The sequence below is a fragment of the Dama dama genome, chromosome 5 (genome assembly GCF_033118175.1).
Source record: "Dama dama isolate Ldn47 chromosome 5, ASM3311817v1, whole genome shotgun sequence".
NCBI classification, from domain to species: Eukaryota; Metazoa; Chordata; class Mammalia; order Artiodactyla; family Cervidae; genus Dama; species Dama dama.
The window spans coordinates 85035791-85048744 of NC_083685.1; the positions used below are offsets into that span (position 1 = coordinate 85035791).

Here is a 12954-nt window from a genome sequence, read left to right on the forward strand (position 1 = left end):
TGGTGAAAACTGCTGACTGTTTTAGAACCCACCCCCCGCCCCCTCCAAAAAGGCAGCCAAGATAAAGATAGAGCTCAAAGAATAAAGCAAGTATTTGCTGAAAAGTCTCAAAAATCTAGCTTGGATGGGAGCAGAGTTTGGGGGAGAATGGATACATGTATGTGTATGGCTGAGTGGCTCTGTTGACTGAAACTAGTATTGTTAATTGGCTATACTCTAATTTAAAAAAAAAAAAAAAAAATCAAGTTCTTCTGGGGAGTGGGAGAGAAGTTATTCCTCAGGAGAGATCCAGGGCAAAGCAAAGCCAACATGGAATTGGAACTCACACTACCCCTTTACCAGATCAAACAAGACAAGTCATCCACCTGCTGCTCTACGGGCTTGAGGTATGGCTTCAGGACATTGTTTTAAAAAATAAATAAGGCTGACAGAGTCAAAAGCACAATTTCTCTAACTTTCCTAGCCCAGAGTGTGATGTCACTGCATTTCAGAAAAGGCCTCTCTGTACAGGATTACACATCTAGATTTAACATAACCTAGTTTCTACTAAATACAGGCTGTGACAGTTTTCCCTTCTCAACTATTCCTCCTTCCTTCTGGTGCCCCTAATGAGAATAAGGCCAGAAAAAAATTAATAGGGGTCTTAATTTCAAATGGCTCTCTGGAAAATAAAAGCTAATTTAGAGTTGGTGAGGCCACTAAATCCACTCTCTTCACGTAAAGTTGGACTTTACACAGCTGGTGCCCATAGGGAAAAAGGGAACAGAGTTAACCAAATTATAAAGTGGACAGGTCATTCTAGTAATCTTTCACTACAAGCATAAGGATGAGAAGTGCTAACTAGATATTTCAATAACGCATCTTCATGTATCATTTACTGCATACGAAATTACAATAGATAACTCATTACAACAGACACACCTATCATTTCCATTTAAAAATGACTACAAAGTACTCTAATATCATACAGTAAGAAAAAAGGTCAAAAGTTTTACATCCAATTCTTAATTGAAATAAACTATGGAAAACTTACACCTGGAAGGAGAGAAAGAAGGAAGAAAGGAAAATGTGTCCTACTTAATTTGTTCCTTGTTCAGCTTGATTCAGAACTGGGCCTAAAATGTAATATTTTAAAATACAGGTAGAAAGCTGAGCGCCGAAGAATTGATGCTTTTGAATTGTGGTGTTGGAGAAGACTCTTGACAGTCCCTTGGACTGCAGGGAGATCCAACCAGTCCATCCTAAAGGAAATCAGTCCTGAATTGGAAGGACTGATGTTGAAGCTGAAACTCCAATACTTTGGCCACCTGATGGGAAGGGCTGACTCATTTGAAAAGACCCTGATGCTGGGAAAGATTGAGGGCAGGAGAAGGGGACAACAGAGGAAGAGATGGTTGGATGGCATCACCGATTCAATGGACATGAGTTTGAGTAAACTCCGGGAGTTGGTGATGGACAGGGAGGCCTGGTGTACTGCAGTCCATGGGGTGGCAAAGAGTCACACACGACAGAGGGACTGAACTGACCGACTGAAAATACAGGTGTGTTTAAAGAAGGAAAAAAAAGATGGAAGAACCGGGGTTTCCTGAGTCTCTTAAGTCACAGAATGTTGCTGTTTAGTGGTTAAGTGGCATCCTACTGTTTTGCCACTCCATGGACTGTAGGCCGCCAGGCTCCTCTGTCCATGGGATTTCCCAGGAAGGAATACTGGAGTGGACTACCATTTCCTTCTGCAGGGGATCTTCCCAAGCCAGGGATCAAACCCACACCTACTGCATTGGCAGATGGATTCCTTACCAATGAGCCACCAGGGAAGCCCTCACAGAATGTTAACTTTATACTAATTTTACCACCCAACTTTCAGTGAAGTTATTTGCAGAACACACTCTACCTTCTGCTTCTCTGGAAGTTTAAACTGTCAAATACCTGTAAACAGTTCTCACCTTCCCACCAGGCTTAGTCACCACTGGCAATGTGTTACACGTTTTCTTGTACAGCCTCATCTCCTTCATCTGCTGCTTTCTATTATTACTTTGTAAGTGTACCCTGAGGCTAAGTAACAGAATTATACCAGGAAGGTGATTAATAATTTAAATTGTTCCTCACTGAGACCACTTTCTTGGTCATTCTGTCTTTTCTAAACTTACCTCGTTTTTTTTTTTTACTTTCTCTTTTAAACCACAATGATTGTTAACAGTGTTTGGCATTTTTAAAACCTTTAAAAGTCAAAAGTTTAATGAAGCAGCCACACTTTATTCACACCGCTTCATAACGGAGTTAAAAAAAAAGTCTGAAAAAAAAACAACAACAACAAAAAAAAGTCTGCCCCCAAATAGAAGAGTGCTGTAAAAACTAACAGCATGGATAAATTCTTTGGATTCAAAAAAATATGGAATTAACAGGAAGTTCCAGTTTCTTTACCTCTGTCTTAATCTACAGCCTTTCTCAAACCAGACCGTTCCTTCTAAGACCCCGAAGAAAAAATTCCGGGCTAAGATTTACTCCCACGAACTTCCCCCTCTCTCATATCGGGTCAATTCTCTGAGTTTTCTTCCCTTTCTCCGGTGTCAGGAATTCCTCTTCTTTCCCGAGATGGTTAAAATTCTACGGCTATGTTCCTCCATTACAAAGCGGAGGAGAGGCGTCTCTTAACCTCAAATGACGGACGACGGCGAGGTTTGCCCATCTAGGAGCAAAGCTCTGGGGAACTCCTTTTCCCTCTCAGCTGAGCATATCCTAGCCTCTCAGAGAACGACGCCAAACCGGGAAAAAGCCAGGTTCTCTCCCCGGCCTCCGGTCTCCGCCAGCCACACCCCTGGCCTCTGACCATCCTAACCCCCCGACTTCGAACATATCTTTTCCCCAGTGTCCCCCAATTCCCAATTGCCACCTCGAGGATTCCCTCGCCCCGCCCCAGCGGTGGAGTCCTTTTCTCCAACCCTCTTCCTCACAACGGTCACACACGACGGCTCACTCCACCTTCAACGGTCACGGTCCTCGGATTTCCTCTCCTCCATCTGTCTCCAGCCAAGCCTGGGGATCCCCCATCCCCATCAAAAAGGGACACACCCCAAAGTTAGCCGCCTACAACTCACCGTAGGCAAGGGCGGGGGTGGCAGCAGCGGCCAGAGAGCACGGCCCGGGCGATGTTGTAATGGTTTCCTGCACGTCACGACTCCTTCTCCAGGTCTAAGCCACTGCGCAAAACCCACTTTGCCAGGGACAAAGATGGTGGACAGGAAACTCTTACGTCAGAGAGCCTCGCCGTGTGACGTCATCCAGACGCGCGAGAGGACGAGAAAGGAGGGACTCTGTCGCCTTGGAGACGGAAAAATTTTGCTCGGTGGGGAAAAGATCGGAGATCTGGGCTTCCGAGGAAGTTCATCCGAAAGAATCTAGTAAACAAGCTGACATTCTCTGGATTTGTTTCCTCACACAAGACCTCTCTAAAAACTTACACAGAGTCAGTGAAATGCCTGTTGTTTTCTTTAAAAACAAACAACAAAACCCAGCTAATTGCTTGGGCAGTTAAAATACACGGACAGTGGTGATCCAGCCCAGGATTATACAAGGGCAGTGGGACTGGAGGAGACTGGTGCAAGGAAAAGAGGTTGACACGGCCTCAAATCTATGTGTGAATCCATCTGAGTCCGAATCCCTGCCCTGAAGGTGACTAGGAAAGTTACTTGTCTTTTCGACTTTAGTCTTCTTACTTGTGAAGTAAAGACGATGATAATAAATCTTCCCAGTTTATGAAGCTTAAACCGGATTAGGTAGGTAAGAAGCCTAGCATGTAATAGGTATGCTTTGTTAATTGTTTTAGTTGCTAAGTCACAGACGACTCTTGTGACCTCATGGACTGTAGCCCACCAGGCTCCTTCATCCATGTGATTTCCTAGGCAAAAATACTGGGGTGGGTTGCCATTTCTTTCTCCAAGGGATCATTCCCCACCCAGGGATTGAACCCGTGTCTACTACATTGGCAGGTGAGTTCCTTACCAATCAGCCACCAAGGAAGCCTTGTAGTTTGCTTACACAAAAGAAGTCCCTTTCAGAAACCAAAACCTAGAAATCTCTGTATCTTCCCCTCAAAACTAAAACTGCTCTAAGTAAAAAAAAAATAATAAAGTCATTAATCAAGAAAGAAGAAGAATGTGAAGAGAGCCTAAGGCAGAAGCTGGGAAACCAAAATGCAAAGGGGACTGAGAAGCAGTCAGAGAGGTAGAAGGAAAAGAAGGCAGTCCTAATGATTTAAGATGTTTTTAGAGGTCTATGAAAGTACAGGAACTGAATATCAATACTGTACTATACCTCTGAGGCCTAGCCCCGCCTCCCCCGAATTTGAATGACTAAATGTATGAGTGAGTGGTCAACAATAACAGTTGCTATAGAGAAAAGAAGGGGCCAAAAAGTGTCCAAGAACTTAGCAACACAAAGGTCTTTATGTCATTGCCGAGACCATCCGTAGAGATATTGAAGGCAAGAGTCATGCTGCAGAAGTTGGAAGATAAATGAGAGGAAAGGAATGAAAACAGGTAACTCCATAAAAAAATATGACTGAAAAGAAAAGAGATATAAGATGGTGTTTGAGGGAGAGAGTAGCAAGGATTTATGTTCTATACTCATACATTTTCTTTACACTAGCCCTTTAGCAATATCATGGGTTCAACTATTTTTCCTACTCATATGACTCCTAAAAACCTATCTCTAGCCCTGACCTAGTCCCCAAACTTCACCACCAAATTGCTAACAACACTTTTGAGTAATTCTATATATATGCCAAGTCATAAGAGTAGGGGGTAGGGTGGGGAGTTAAAAAAAAAAAAAACTGGTTTCAGGTACAATTCACAGAAGACAGAGTTGTATTTTGTAAAGAAGATGCCACCAGAAAAATCTTTGACTCATACCTCTTCCCCCATTCAAAAACTTCCAACAGTTTCTCATTTTCCTAATTTGTATAGAACCTGTCCTTCTCCAGTAGTCATGTATGGATGTGACACTTGAACTATAAAGAAAGCTGAGCACCGAAGAATAGTTGCTTTTGAATTGTGGTGTTGGAGAAGACTCTTGAGAGTCCCTGGACTACAAGATCCAACCAGTCAATCCTAAAGGAAATCAGTCCTGAACATTCATTGGAAGGACTGATGCTGAAGCTGAAACTCCAATACTTTGGCCACCTGATGCAAAGAACTGACTCCTTGTAAAAGACCTTGATGCTGGGAAAGATTGAAGGAGGAGGAGAAGGGGACAGAGGATGAGATGGTTGGATGGCATCACCGACTCGATGGACATGAGTTTGAGCAAGCTCTGGGAGTTGGTGATGGACAGAGAAGCCTGGAGTGCTGCAGTCCATGGAGTCACAAATAGTCGGACATAACCGAGAGACTGAACTGAACAGAACTGTCCTTCTCCCAGTTTTCCCCATTTCTTTGTTCTTTAGTTTTCTCATCTATACAATGGAAGAAATAGTAATATCCAACCATAATATTATTATAAGGATGAAATGAATTAGGCTACCTAAGTCACTTAACTATGCCTGCGCATAGCATATATATGAGGAATATGAGGCAATATATGGCCGTGTTGTCGACTAGGACTTGTTCTGAGTAGTTCGTGCTGTGCTTGAGCTCAGTTGTTTTAGTCGTCTCTGACCCTTTTCAACCCCATGGACTGTACCCCCCAGACTCCTCTGGCCTTGGGCTTCTCCAGGCAAGAATACTGGAGTGGGTTGCCATGCCCTTCTCCAGGAGATCTTCCCGACTCAGGGATCAAACTGGGGCCTCCGGCATTGCAGGCAGATTCTTTACCCACTGAGCTACCTGGGAAGACTTTGGAGTGTAAATATTTTCTAAGATTGCAATTATCTCAATGAATTACACTGACAGAAATTACTAGCCAGAAACCTGGGGGTCATTCTTGATTTCTCTCTTTCCCTTAACTGCCACATTCATTCCATCTCCAAGTTGTCAATTCTAACTACATAACCATTACAGGGTCATCTTAAAAATATAAACCTGGTCATGACTCTTCAAAAGCTTCCCATTACACTTTGACTAAAATCCAGTCTCCTTCTCGTGACTTGTGAGTGGTTTGGTTCCTGCCTGCCTCTCTAACATCATTTTATTTTTTTCGTCACTCAGTTCCTCTTCATTTCACTTCTTGCTACGTTTTGCAGCCTTCAAATACTCCAAGCTGTTTCCCATCCTAGGGGCTTTATAACTACACTCCTCCTACCTATTATTCGTCTTCCCTAACCCCATACGCCTACTCCAGTGTTCTTGCCTCGAGAATCCCAGGGATGGTGGAGCCTGGTGGGCTGCCATCTATGGGGTCGCACAGAGTCGGACACGACTGAAGCGACTTAGCAGTAGCAGCAGCAGCAACCCTGTACAGGGTGGAGTTATGACTGGCTTATAACTTAGGTCGTGTTTTAACTGTAATCTCATAAAAGCACTCCCTGATTACCTTATCTAAAAGGTTCTTCTCTCCTAGCCCCCACTGCCATCCCCTTCCTGGCCCTCTTATTCCATTTTGTAGTGAGTAAGTGAAGTCACTCAGTCATATCCGACTGTTTGCGATCCCATGGCCATAGCCCGCCAGGCTCCTCTGTCCATGGAATTTTCCAGGCAAGAATACTGGAGTGGGTTGCCATTTCCTTCTCCAGGGGCTTCCTGACCCAGGGATCGAAACCGGGTCTCCCGCACTGCGGGCAGATGCACCATGACTATGACTTTTCCCAAATGTACTCAACCTTCTGAGGTCCACCTAATTTCTCAGCGGACTTCTGGTCCTGACATGAGATACAAGGAGATACCAGGTTACATCACTCTAGTAGAAAGCAACTGGCAGAGAGAAGCTGAGATAAAACGTGAGGTTAGAAACAATCTTCCCTTTGGTTACAAAGGCCAATACAGGGCTTCAGTTGGAGCTAGTTTGAACAGCCTCATTTCTCCCAGCTGTTATCACCATATGAATCTCACCATATTAACCTATCCGATGGCTCTTAATAATTTTTAACATATGCACAATCAATTTTTGTGTGTCCTGTCTCATTATACTGTAAACCTGAGTGGGGTTTGTGATGGGGTTTATTATTTATTGGCTGTATTAACTGACATTGTTATTTTTTACTGCCTTTCTTTTTTTCTCATGCAGTAATGTCAGTTTACTTTTGAAATATTCTCAAAGAACTATTAGTTGACTAAGAGTGAAACAGGGAGTGGAGAGGTAATCTTAACCTAAGGTCAATCAATAGGAATCTGAATCATGAGTAAAATGACAGAAATGTGTTGAAGCTCATTTATTGCAATGATAATCAATGCCTGGGTGAGACTTTGCTAATTCTTGCTAGAAACATCCAGTAGAACTGTTTAATTTGTTTTGTTAGCTACTCTACATTCTAATTTTTTTTTTTTAGTTTAAATTAGCATGTTTTCTGTTTCTTGTAGCCAAAGACCCCTAACTGATACAAATGTTTAACTTTCCACTTGACTTAGTTGATTGTATTTCTCAACTTTGTCTTTTTGCTGTTCACTTAAGAAAAGCCTGCCTGTAATAGCTACCACCGATCAAGCACCTAAAACCAGGTACTCTATATAGATACATTATCTCTGTTCCTTAAAATTCTTTAAGGTAAAATCTTTCATCAATGTGACTTTCTCCAACAGATATCCTAGCAGAGTGTGAAACTTTTTTTTCTTGGCCCCATGGCATGGGAGATCGTCCCCCAACCAGGGATGGAAACCGAGCCCCGTGCACGAGTGCCCTGGACCACCAGGGAATTCCCTAAAACACTTTTTGGAACTATAAAGTTAACTTGCAAGATTTTACTTTTCCTGTTGAAACAACTAAAAGAAAACCTTGTTTTCGAGCGTTCTCATTATGTTAACCAATTAACTACCTTTGTTCCATAAGATCCTCTAGGACAAATAATAATATCTTCTGTTTCTAGCTATTTCTATTTCCAGCTTTCCCCCAGGGACTGGGGGAAGGTTTCGAAGAAGGAAATGAACTTGAACCATCAATATTATCCAAATTCAGTAAACCTGCAGCAGGAACTCAAAGCAATTGCATACGATGTAAAAGCACTTTGCAAATCGTCAGGTTAATTACATTAATTTTGGTATGCGATTAATGGAAAGCACCTTCTCTTAGGTTAGAATTCATCAGCATCCTTCCGTCTTAGCACCGTATTTATATGGCCAATGTAACACATCCTACGGTGTTCGAGGACACGAACCATTTTCATTAAATGGAGCAAGTGCCTAGAGTTATGACTGAAGGGAACCTAACCTAGAAGACAATTAAGCTACAGGGCCGAAGGAAAAAGAATCGTCCCAAGTTATAAGCAACGGCAGGAAACTTTTAATAATTGGTGGCCATAAAGCTAAGGCTTCTATCTCTGCCTATGTCACTTTAAATCCTTCCCGAAGGCGGCAGATAATAGTGAATCACGACCCCCGCCGCAAGCAAAGTGAGGCTTCCATCTGCACATTTCCCTTGGGTCCCTCGCCCCTCTCTGTATCGCCCCAGGAAACAAACGCCTCAGCTGCGGGCCGAGCTCAGGCTCCAGACGTCGATGCAGTGCCCCCAACACCTTGCCAAAAAGACTCCGCAGAGAGATCAGAGATGTGGCATTCTAACAAGACAGCGACACAAACCCGATCGCCTCTAGCACCTCCTTTATTTTCAGCGGGGGCGGAAGCGGAAGTCCCGATGAGGTCATAGAGTTCTCTAGTTCCGGTCTCCAGGGCCTCATTCCGGGCTAGAGCGCCTCTCCTCCGCCGGCCTTCTTCAAGCTCCAGCAGCTTCTATTTCCCGCTGCGGATTCTGTTGTAAAGCCGAGACCTCCTTTCAACCGCGGTGTCGCGGGTCCCTCCCGCCTCGCCTAGGGTCAGCGGGCAAGGACGGTCACGGGTTGGGGGGACTGCTCAGCCCACAGCTGAGCCAGGCCGCGCGGGGCTGGCCGTACTGGTGCACGCCCGATCCCTCAGAGCCTCTTGGCTTTTGAACCCTCCTGAGTGAGAGTCCCTGACTGGCAGCCTCCGGGACTGCCGCTCGACAGGCCAGCGTCCAGTGCCGAGCTGTCTCCCATAGTCAACGTTTTGTCCCGTGAAGCGCAGCGTTAGTCAAGTCACCCCTCCTACACACTATTTAACCACGTCTGTGTTAACTTCGTTCTTCACCTCCCTTCCCTCGAACACCCGCCCACCGCCCCCTAGCTTGCCTCCGGAAGAGGTCTTTTTTTTTGGCCCAGTTCCAGTAAAACTGAGGGGCTATCTTTTGAGATAGAAGTTATCGTTGAGACTGAGCACCCATCTGGCGCCCCCCAAAAGTTCATGCTTACTAAAGAGCTTGTGGACAAAGAAAAACCCAGTGCACACACGAAACTATGGCTGAGCACGGGGCTCACATCACGACTGCCTCTGTTGTGGATGACCAGCCATCCATCTTTGAGGTGGTAGCACAGGACAGTTTAATGTCAGCAGTGAGACCTGCTCTTCAGCATGTGGTCAAGGTAAGGATCTAATTCTCTGGAAAGTTTTCGAGACGTCTGGGGTAAAAAAAAACAAACCAACAATTTGAATTTGTTGGCCTCGGTTTTGAAATAATCAATTAGCATATAATTCATATCCTATGATTTAACAGTTATGGAGCCTCTCTTCTGTGTAGAGTGTTGTGTGCACTACATACCCAGCCCTTCAGGGAGGTTAAGATGTAGAAAGAAAAGTGTAGAATTTAGAGGGGAAAAAAGGAAATATAAATAACAAGGCATAGTAGCTGTTGTAATGGAATGAATTTCATTTATTTATTTTGCTGTAGGTTCTTGCAGAATCAAATCCTGCCCACTTTGGCTTCTTTTGGAGGTGGTTTGATGAAATCTTTACCCTGCTAGATCTTCTGCTCCAGCAGCATTATCTGTCAAAAACCAGCGCCTCCTTTTCTGAAAACTTTTATGGCTTAAAGAGGATTGTAATGGGAGACCAACACAGGCTTCAGAGATTGGCCAGTGCTGGTCTCCCAAAGAAGCAGCTTATGAAATCAATCATGTTCCTGGTTCTTCTTCCCTATCTGAAAGTGAAACTGGAGAAGCTGGTTTCTAGCCTGAGAGAAGAAGACGAATATTCCATCCATCCCCCTTCTTCCCGCTGGAAACGATTTTACAGAGCCTTCCTGGCAGCCTACCCATTTGTTAACATGGCCTGGGAAGGCTGGTTTCTGGTACAGCAGCTTCGATACATCCTAGGAAAGGTTCAACATCACTCACCACTGCTGAGGCTGGCTGGAGTTCGGCTAGGTCGGCTTACAGTTCAGGATATACAAGCTCTGGAGCACAAATCAGCTAAGGCCAGCATGATGCAGCTACCAGCTGGGAGGTAAGACCTTAACATTTCCCCCAAGTCTTTGATTAATAAATCCTAAAATCTGATCCCAATTTTATAATTCACCTCCTTCAGTCCACTCTGAGGTTATTCCATAAAATCATTGAAAAATTCATGTGTCCATAAAACAAGGACTGCTATCCTGGTAACTTTCCTCCTCATACTGCCTACATTTTTGTGCACCCTTGCTATGTACCAGGCCCTGTGCTGGTACACAGATGTTTATGTATATCACCTGAATCCTTATCACAACTCAATGAAATAATGCAGAAGCACCATTTAACAGTTGAAGAAACTAAGTTCTAATAGTTAAGTGCCTCACCAAGGCCACACAGCTAGAAGGTGGCAGAGCTGAGATTCCAGCCAGATCAATACAATTCTAAAGACTGCTCTTACCATGGTGCTCTCCCACTTACATTTGGTGCTAGTGGTAAAGAATCTGCCTGCCAGTGCAGGAGATACCAGAGACTAGGGTTCAATCCCTAGGTCGGGAAGATCCTCTGGAGTAGGAAACAGCAACCCACTCCAGTATTCTTGCCTGGAAAATCCCATGGACAGAGGAAACAGGCGGCTACAGTCCATGGGATCGCCAAGAGTTGGACATGACTGAACATGCACACACATCCCACTTCTGGTTAGTGTTTGTGTTCTCCTACAAGTTCAAATATATTCCTCAATACTGCTGAGTTGTTTTTTTTTCCTGGATATTACTACCCTTCACCCCCTGCCCAGAAAGGTCTATATAATCAATATACAAGTTGATTATAGTCTATATAATCTCACTAATTTCTTTCTCAAAACACAAGCTCTAGTCATTAAAAACAAATCTTAGCTCCTATACTCCTAAAATATTATAAGTCAGAAAGAGGGAATGGTTTAGAAGGGACCATTAAGGACACAATTTTCATCCCCAAGCTGAATCAATGATTCCAATGAAAAATGCAAGAACTACATTTCTATTAGTCATTCTGTGATTATAACTAAACAAACAGTTTCTCTTTGCCTCCTTATTCTATTCTCCAAACAGCATTGGTGAGAAGATAAAGTCAGCTCTGAAGAAAGCCGTGGGGGGTGTTGCCTTATCCCTCTCTACTGGCCTTTCGGTGGGTGTATTCTTCCTGCAGTTCCTTGAGTGGTGGTATTCATCGGAAAACCAAGAAACCATCAAGACCCTGACTGCTCTGCCTACCCCACCACCACCTGTACACCTAGACTACAATTCTGATTCTCCTCTGTTACCCAAAATGAAGACTGTGTGCCCACTGTGTCGTAAAAACCGGGTGAACGACACGGTTCTCGCCACCTCTGGCTACGTGTTTTGTTACCGCTGTGTGTTTAATTACGTGAGGAGTCACCAGGCTTGTCCGATCACAGGTTATCCAACAGAGGTACAGCATCTGATCAAACTGTACTCCCCTGAGAATTGAGAGGGGTTAGCACCTTATCTCACAACAAAATGATTGCACTGTAAGGCCACAGGGCTTGATACTTCTCATTCCCAATTAGGAGAAGGCAATGGCAACCCACTCCAGTACTCTTGCCTGGAAAATCTCATGGATTTTCCTCCCTGGAAACCCTCCATGGAGGAATCTGGTAGGCTGCAGTCCATGGGGTTGCTAACAGTCGGACCCGCCTGAGCGACTTCACTTTCATGCAGTGAAGGAAATGGCAATCCACTCCAGTGTTCTCGCCTGGTTCTCCAGGCGATCCCAGGGATCGGGGAGCGTGGTGGGCTGCCGTCGATGGGGTCGCATAGAGTCGGACACGACTGAAGTGACTTAGCAGCAGCAGCATTCTCAATTAATAATTGTGTGAACTTCAGACAACCACATAGAATATAAAAGGGTTTACTCGTTGATCTTAACCTTTTAGCTTGCTCCCTAGACACCCCTACTTAGAGTTGACCAAGCTGGTTAGAGTGAGAGAATCAGGACTGGCAAGGGATGTGAGGGTCAGCAAAGAGGATGGGATAAAAGAGAATACTTGACACAGAAGATCTTCTCTCCCCCTCATTAAAGGACAAGAGGTATAGAAGCTCTCAGGGAAAACCCACGTTAGACCTCCTTATGTGGGTGGTGAATCGGAAACAGGCCTTTTTGGAAAAGAAAGCAGTAACCAGCCTCTGCATGCTTATGTGCTCAGTGGCTCAGTCATGTCCGAGTCTTTGAAATCCCAGAGACTGTAGCCAAAAGGCTCCTGTCCATGGGACTATCCTGGCAAAAATACTGGAAGGGGTTGCCGTTTCCTCCTCTAGGATAGGTTCCCAACCTAGGGATCGAACCTGCATCTCTTGTAGCTCCTGCGTTGGCAGGCAGATTCTTTACCACTGAGCCACCTGGGAAACCTGCCTCTGAGGAATAGGTTTTATTGGCTTGCAAACAGTATGAAATATGGACTTGCTCTTTACAGACATACTTAGAAACACTTTAGGAAAACAACAGCTCCTTCTGTCTGCTGTGACCCACTTGTTAAATAACACCTGCTATAGTTTATCAACTTTTAAAGTTCCCTTTGTGAACCACACATGTCTTCCTTGGGAAACCGGTTAAAGGAAAATAGAGGTTGAATGTAT

At 44.3% G+C, this 12954-nt stretch overlaps 2 protein-coding genes across 4 annotated transcripts in view; one reads left to right on the forward strand and one right to left on the reverse strand.

Moving 5' to 3' along the window:
• The window catches only part of AP2B1 (adaptor related protein complex 2 subunit beta 1), a 110705-nt gene extending 107469 nt beyond the window's left edge, over window positions 1-3236 (reverse strand). For 2 of the 3 annotated variants that reach the window (XM_061142772.1, XM_061142770.1), the window contains exon 1: window positions 3096-3236. The gene's annotated coding sequence lies outside the window, so the exon portion shown is untranslated. Of the gene's footprint in view, window positions 1-2979; window positions 3073-3095 lie in introns of those variants that run through there. The other variant, XM_061142771.1, reaches the window with a different exon arrangement.
• A 5520-nt stretch (window positions 3237-8756) lies between these two features.
• On the forward strand, window positions 8757-12632 carry PEX12 (peroxisomal biogenesis factor 12). The gene is made up of 3 exons (XM_061142773.1): window positions 8757-9517; window positions 9823-10376; window positions 11410-12632. Exons 1-3 carry the CDS (start codon window positions 9392-9394, stop codon window positions 11807-11809), a joined length of 1080 nt encoding a protein of 359 aa, XP_060998756.1. The 5' UTR covers window positions 8757-9391; the 3' UTR covers window positions 11810-12632.
• Window positions 12633-12954: the final 322 nt, after the last annotated feature.

What these genes read in the sequence shown, in the direction of transcription:
- PEX12 (XM_061142773.1), top strand. Translation starts at nt 9,392, where the DNA reads ATGGCTGAGCACGGGGCTCACATCACGACTGCCTCTGTTGTGGATGAC. An exon ending in CTCTTCAGCATGTGGTCAAG is followed by an intron (nt 9,518 to 9,822) that starts GTAAGGATCTAA and finishes ATTTTGCTGTAG; the next exon opens with GTTCTTGCAGAATCAAATCC. An exon ending in ATGCAGCTACCAGCTGGGAG is followed by an intron (nt 10,377 to 11,409) that starts GTAAGACCTTAA and finishes TTCTCCAAACAG; the next exon opens with CATTGGTGAGAAGATAAAGT.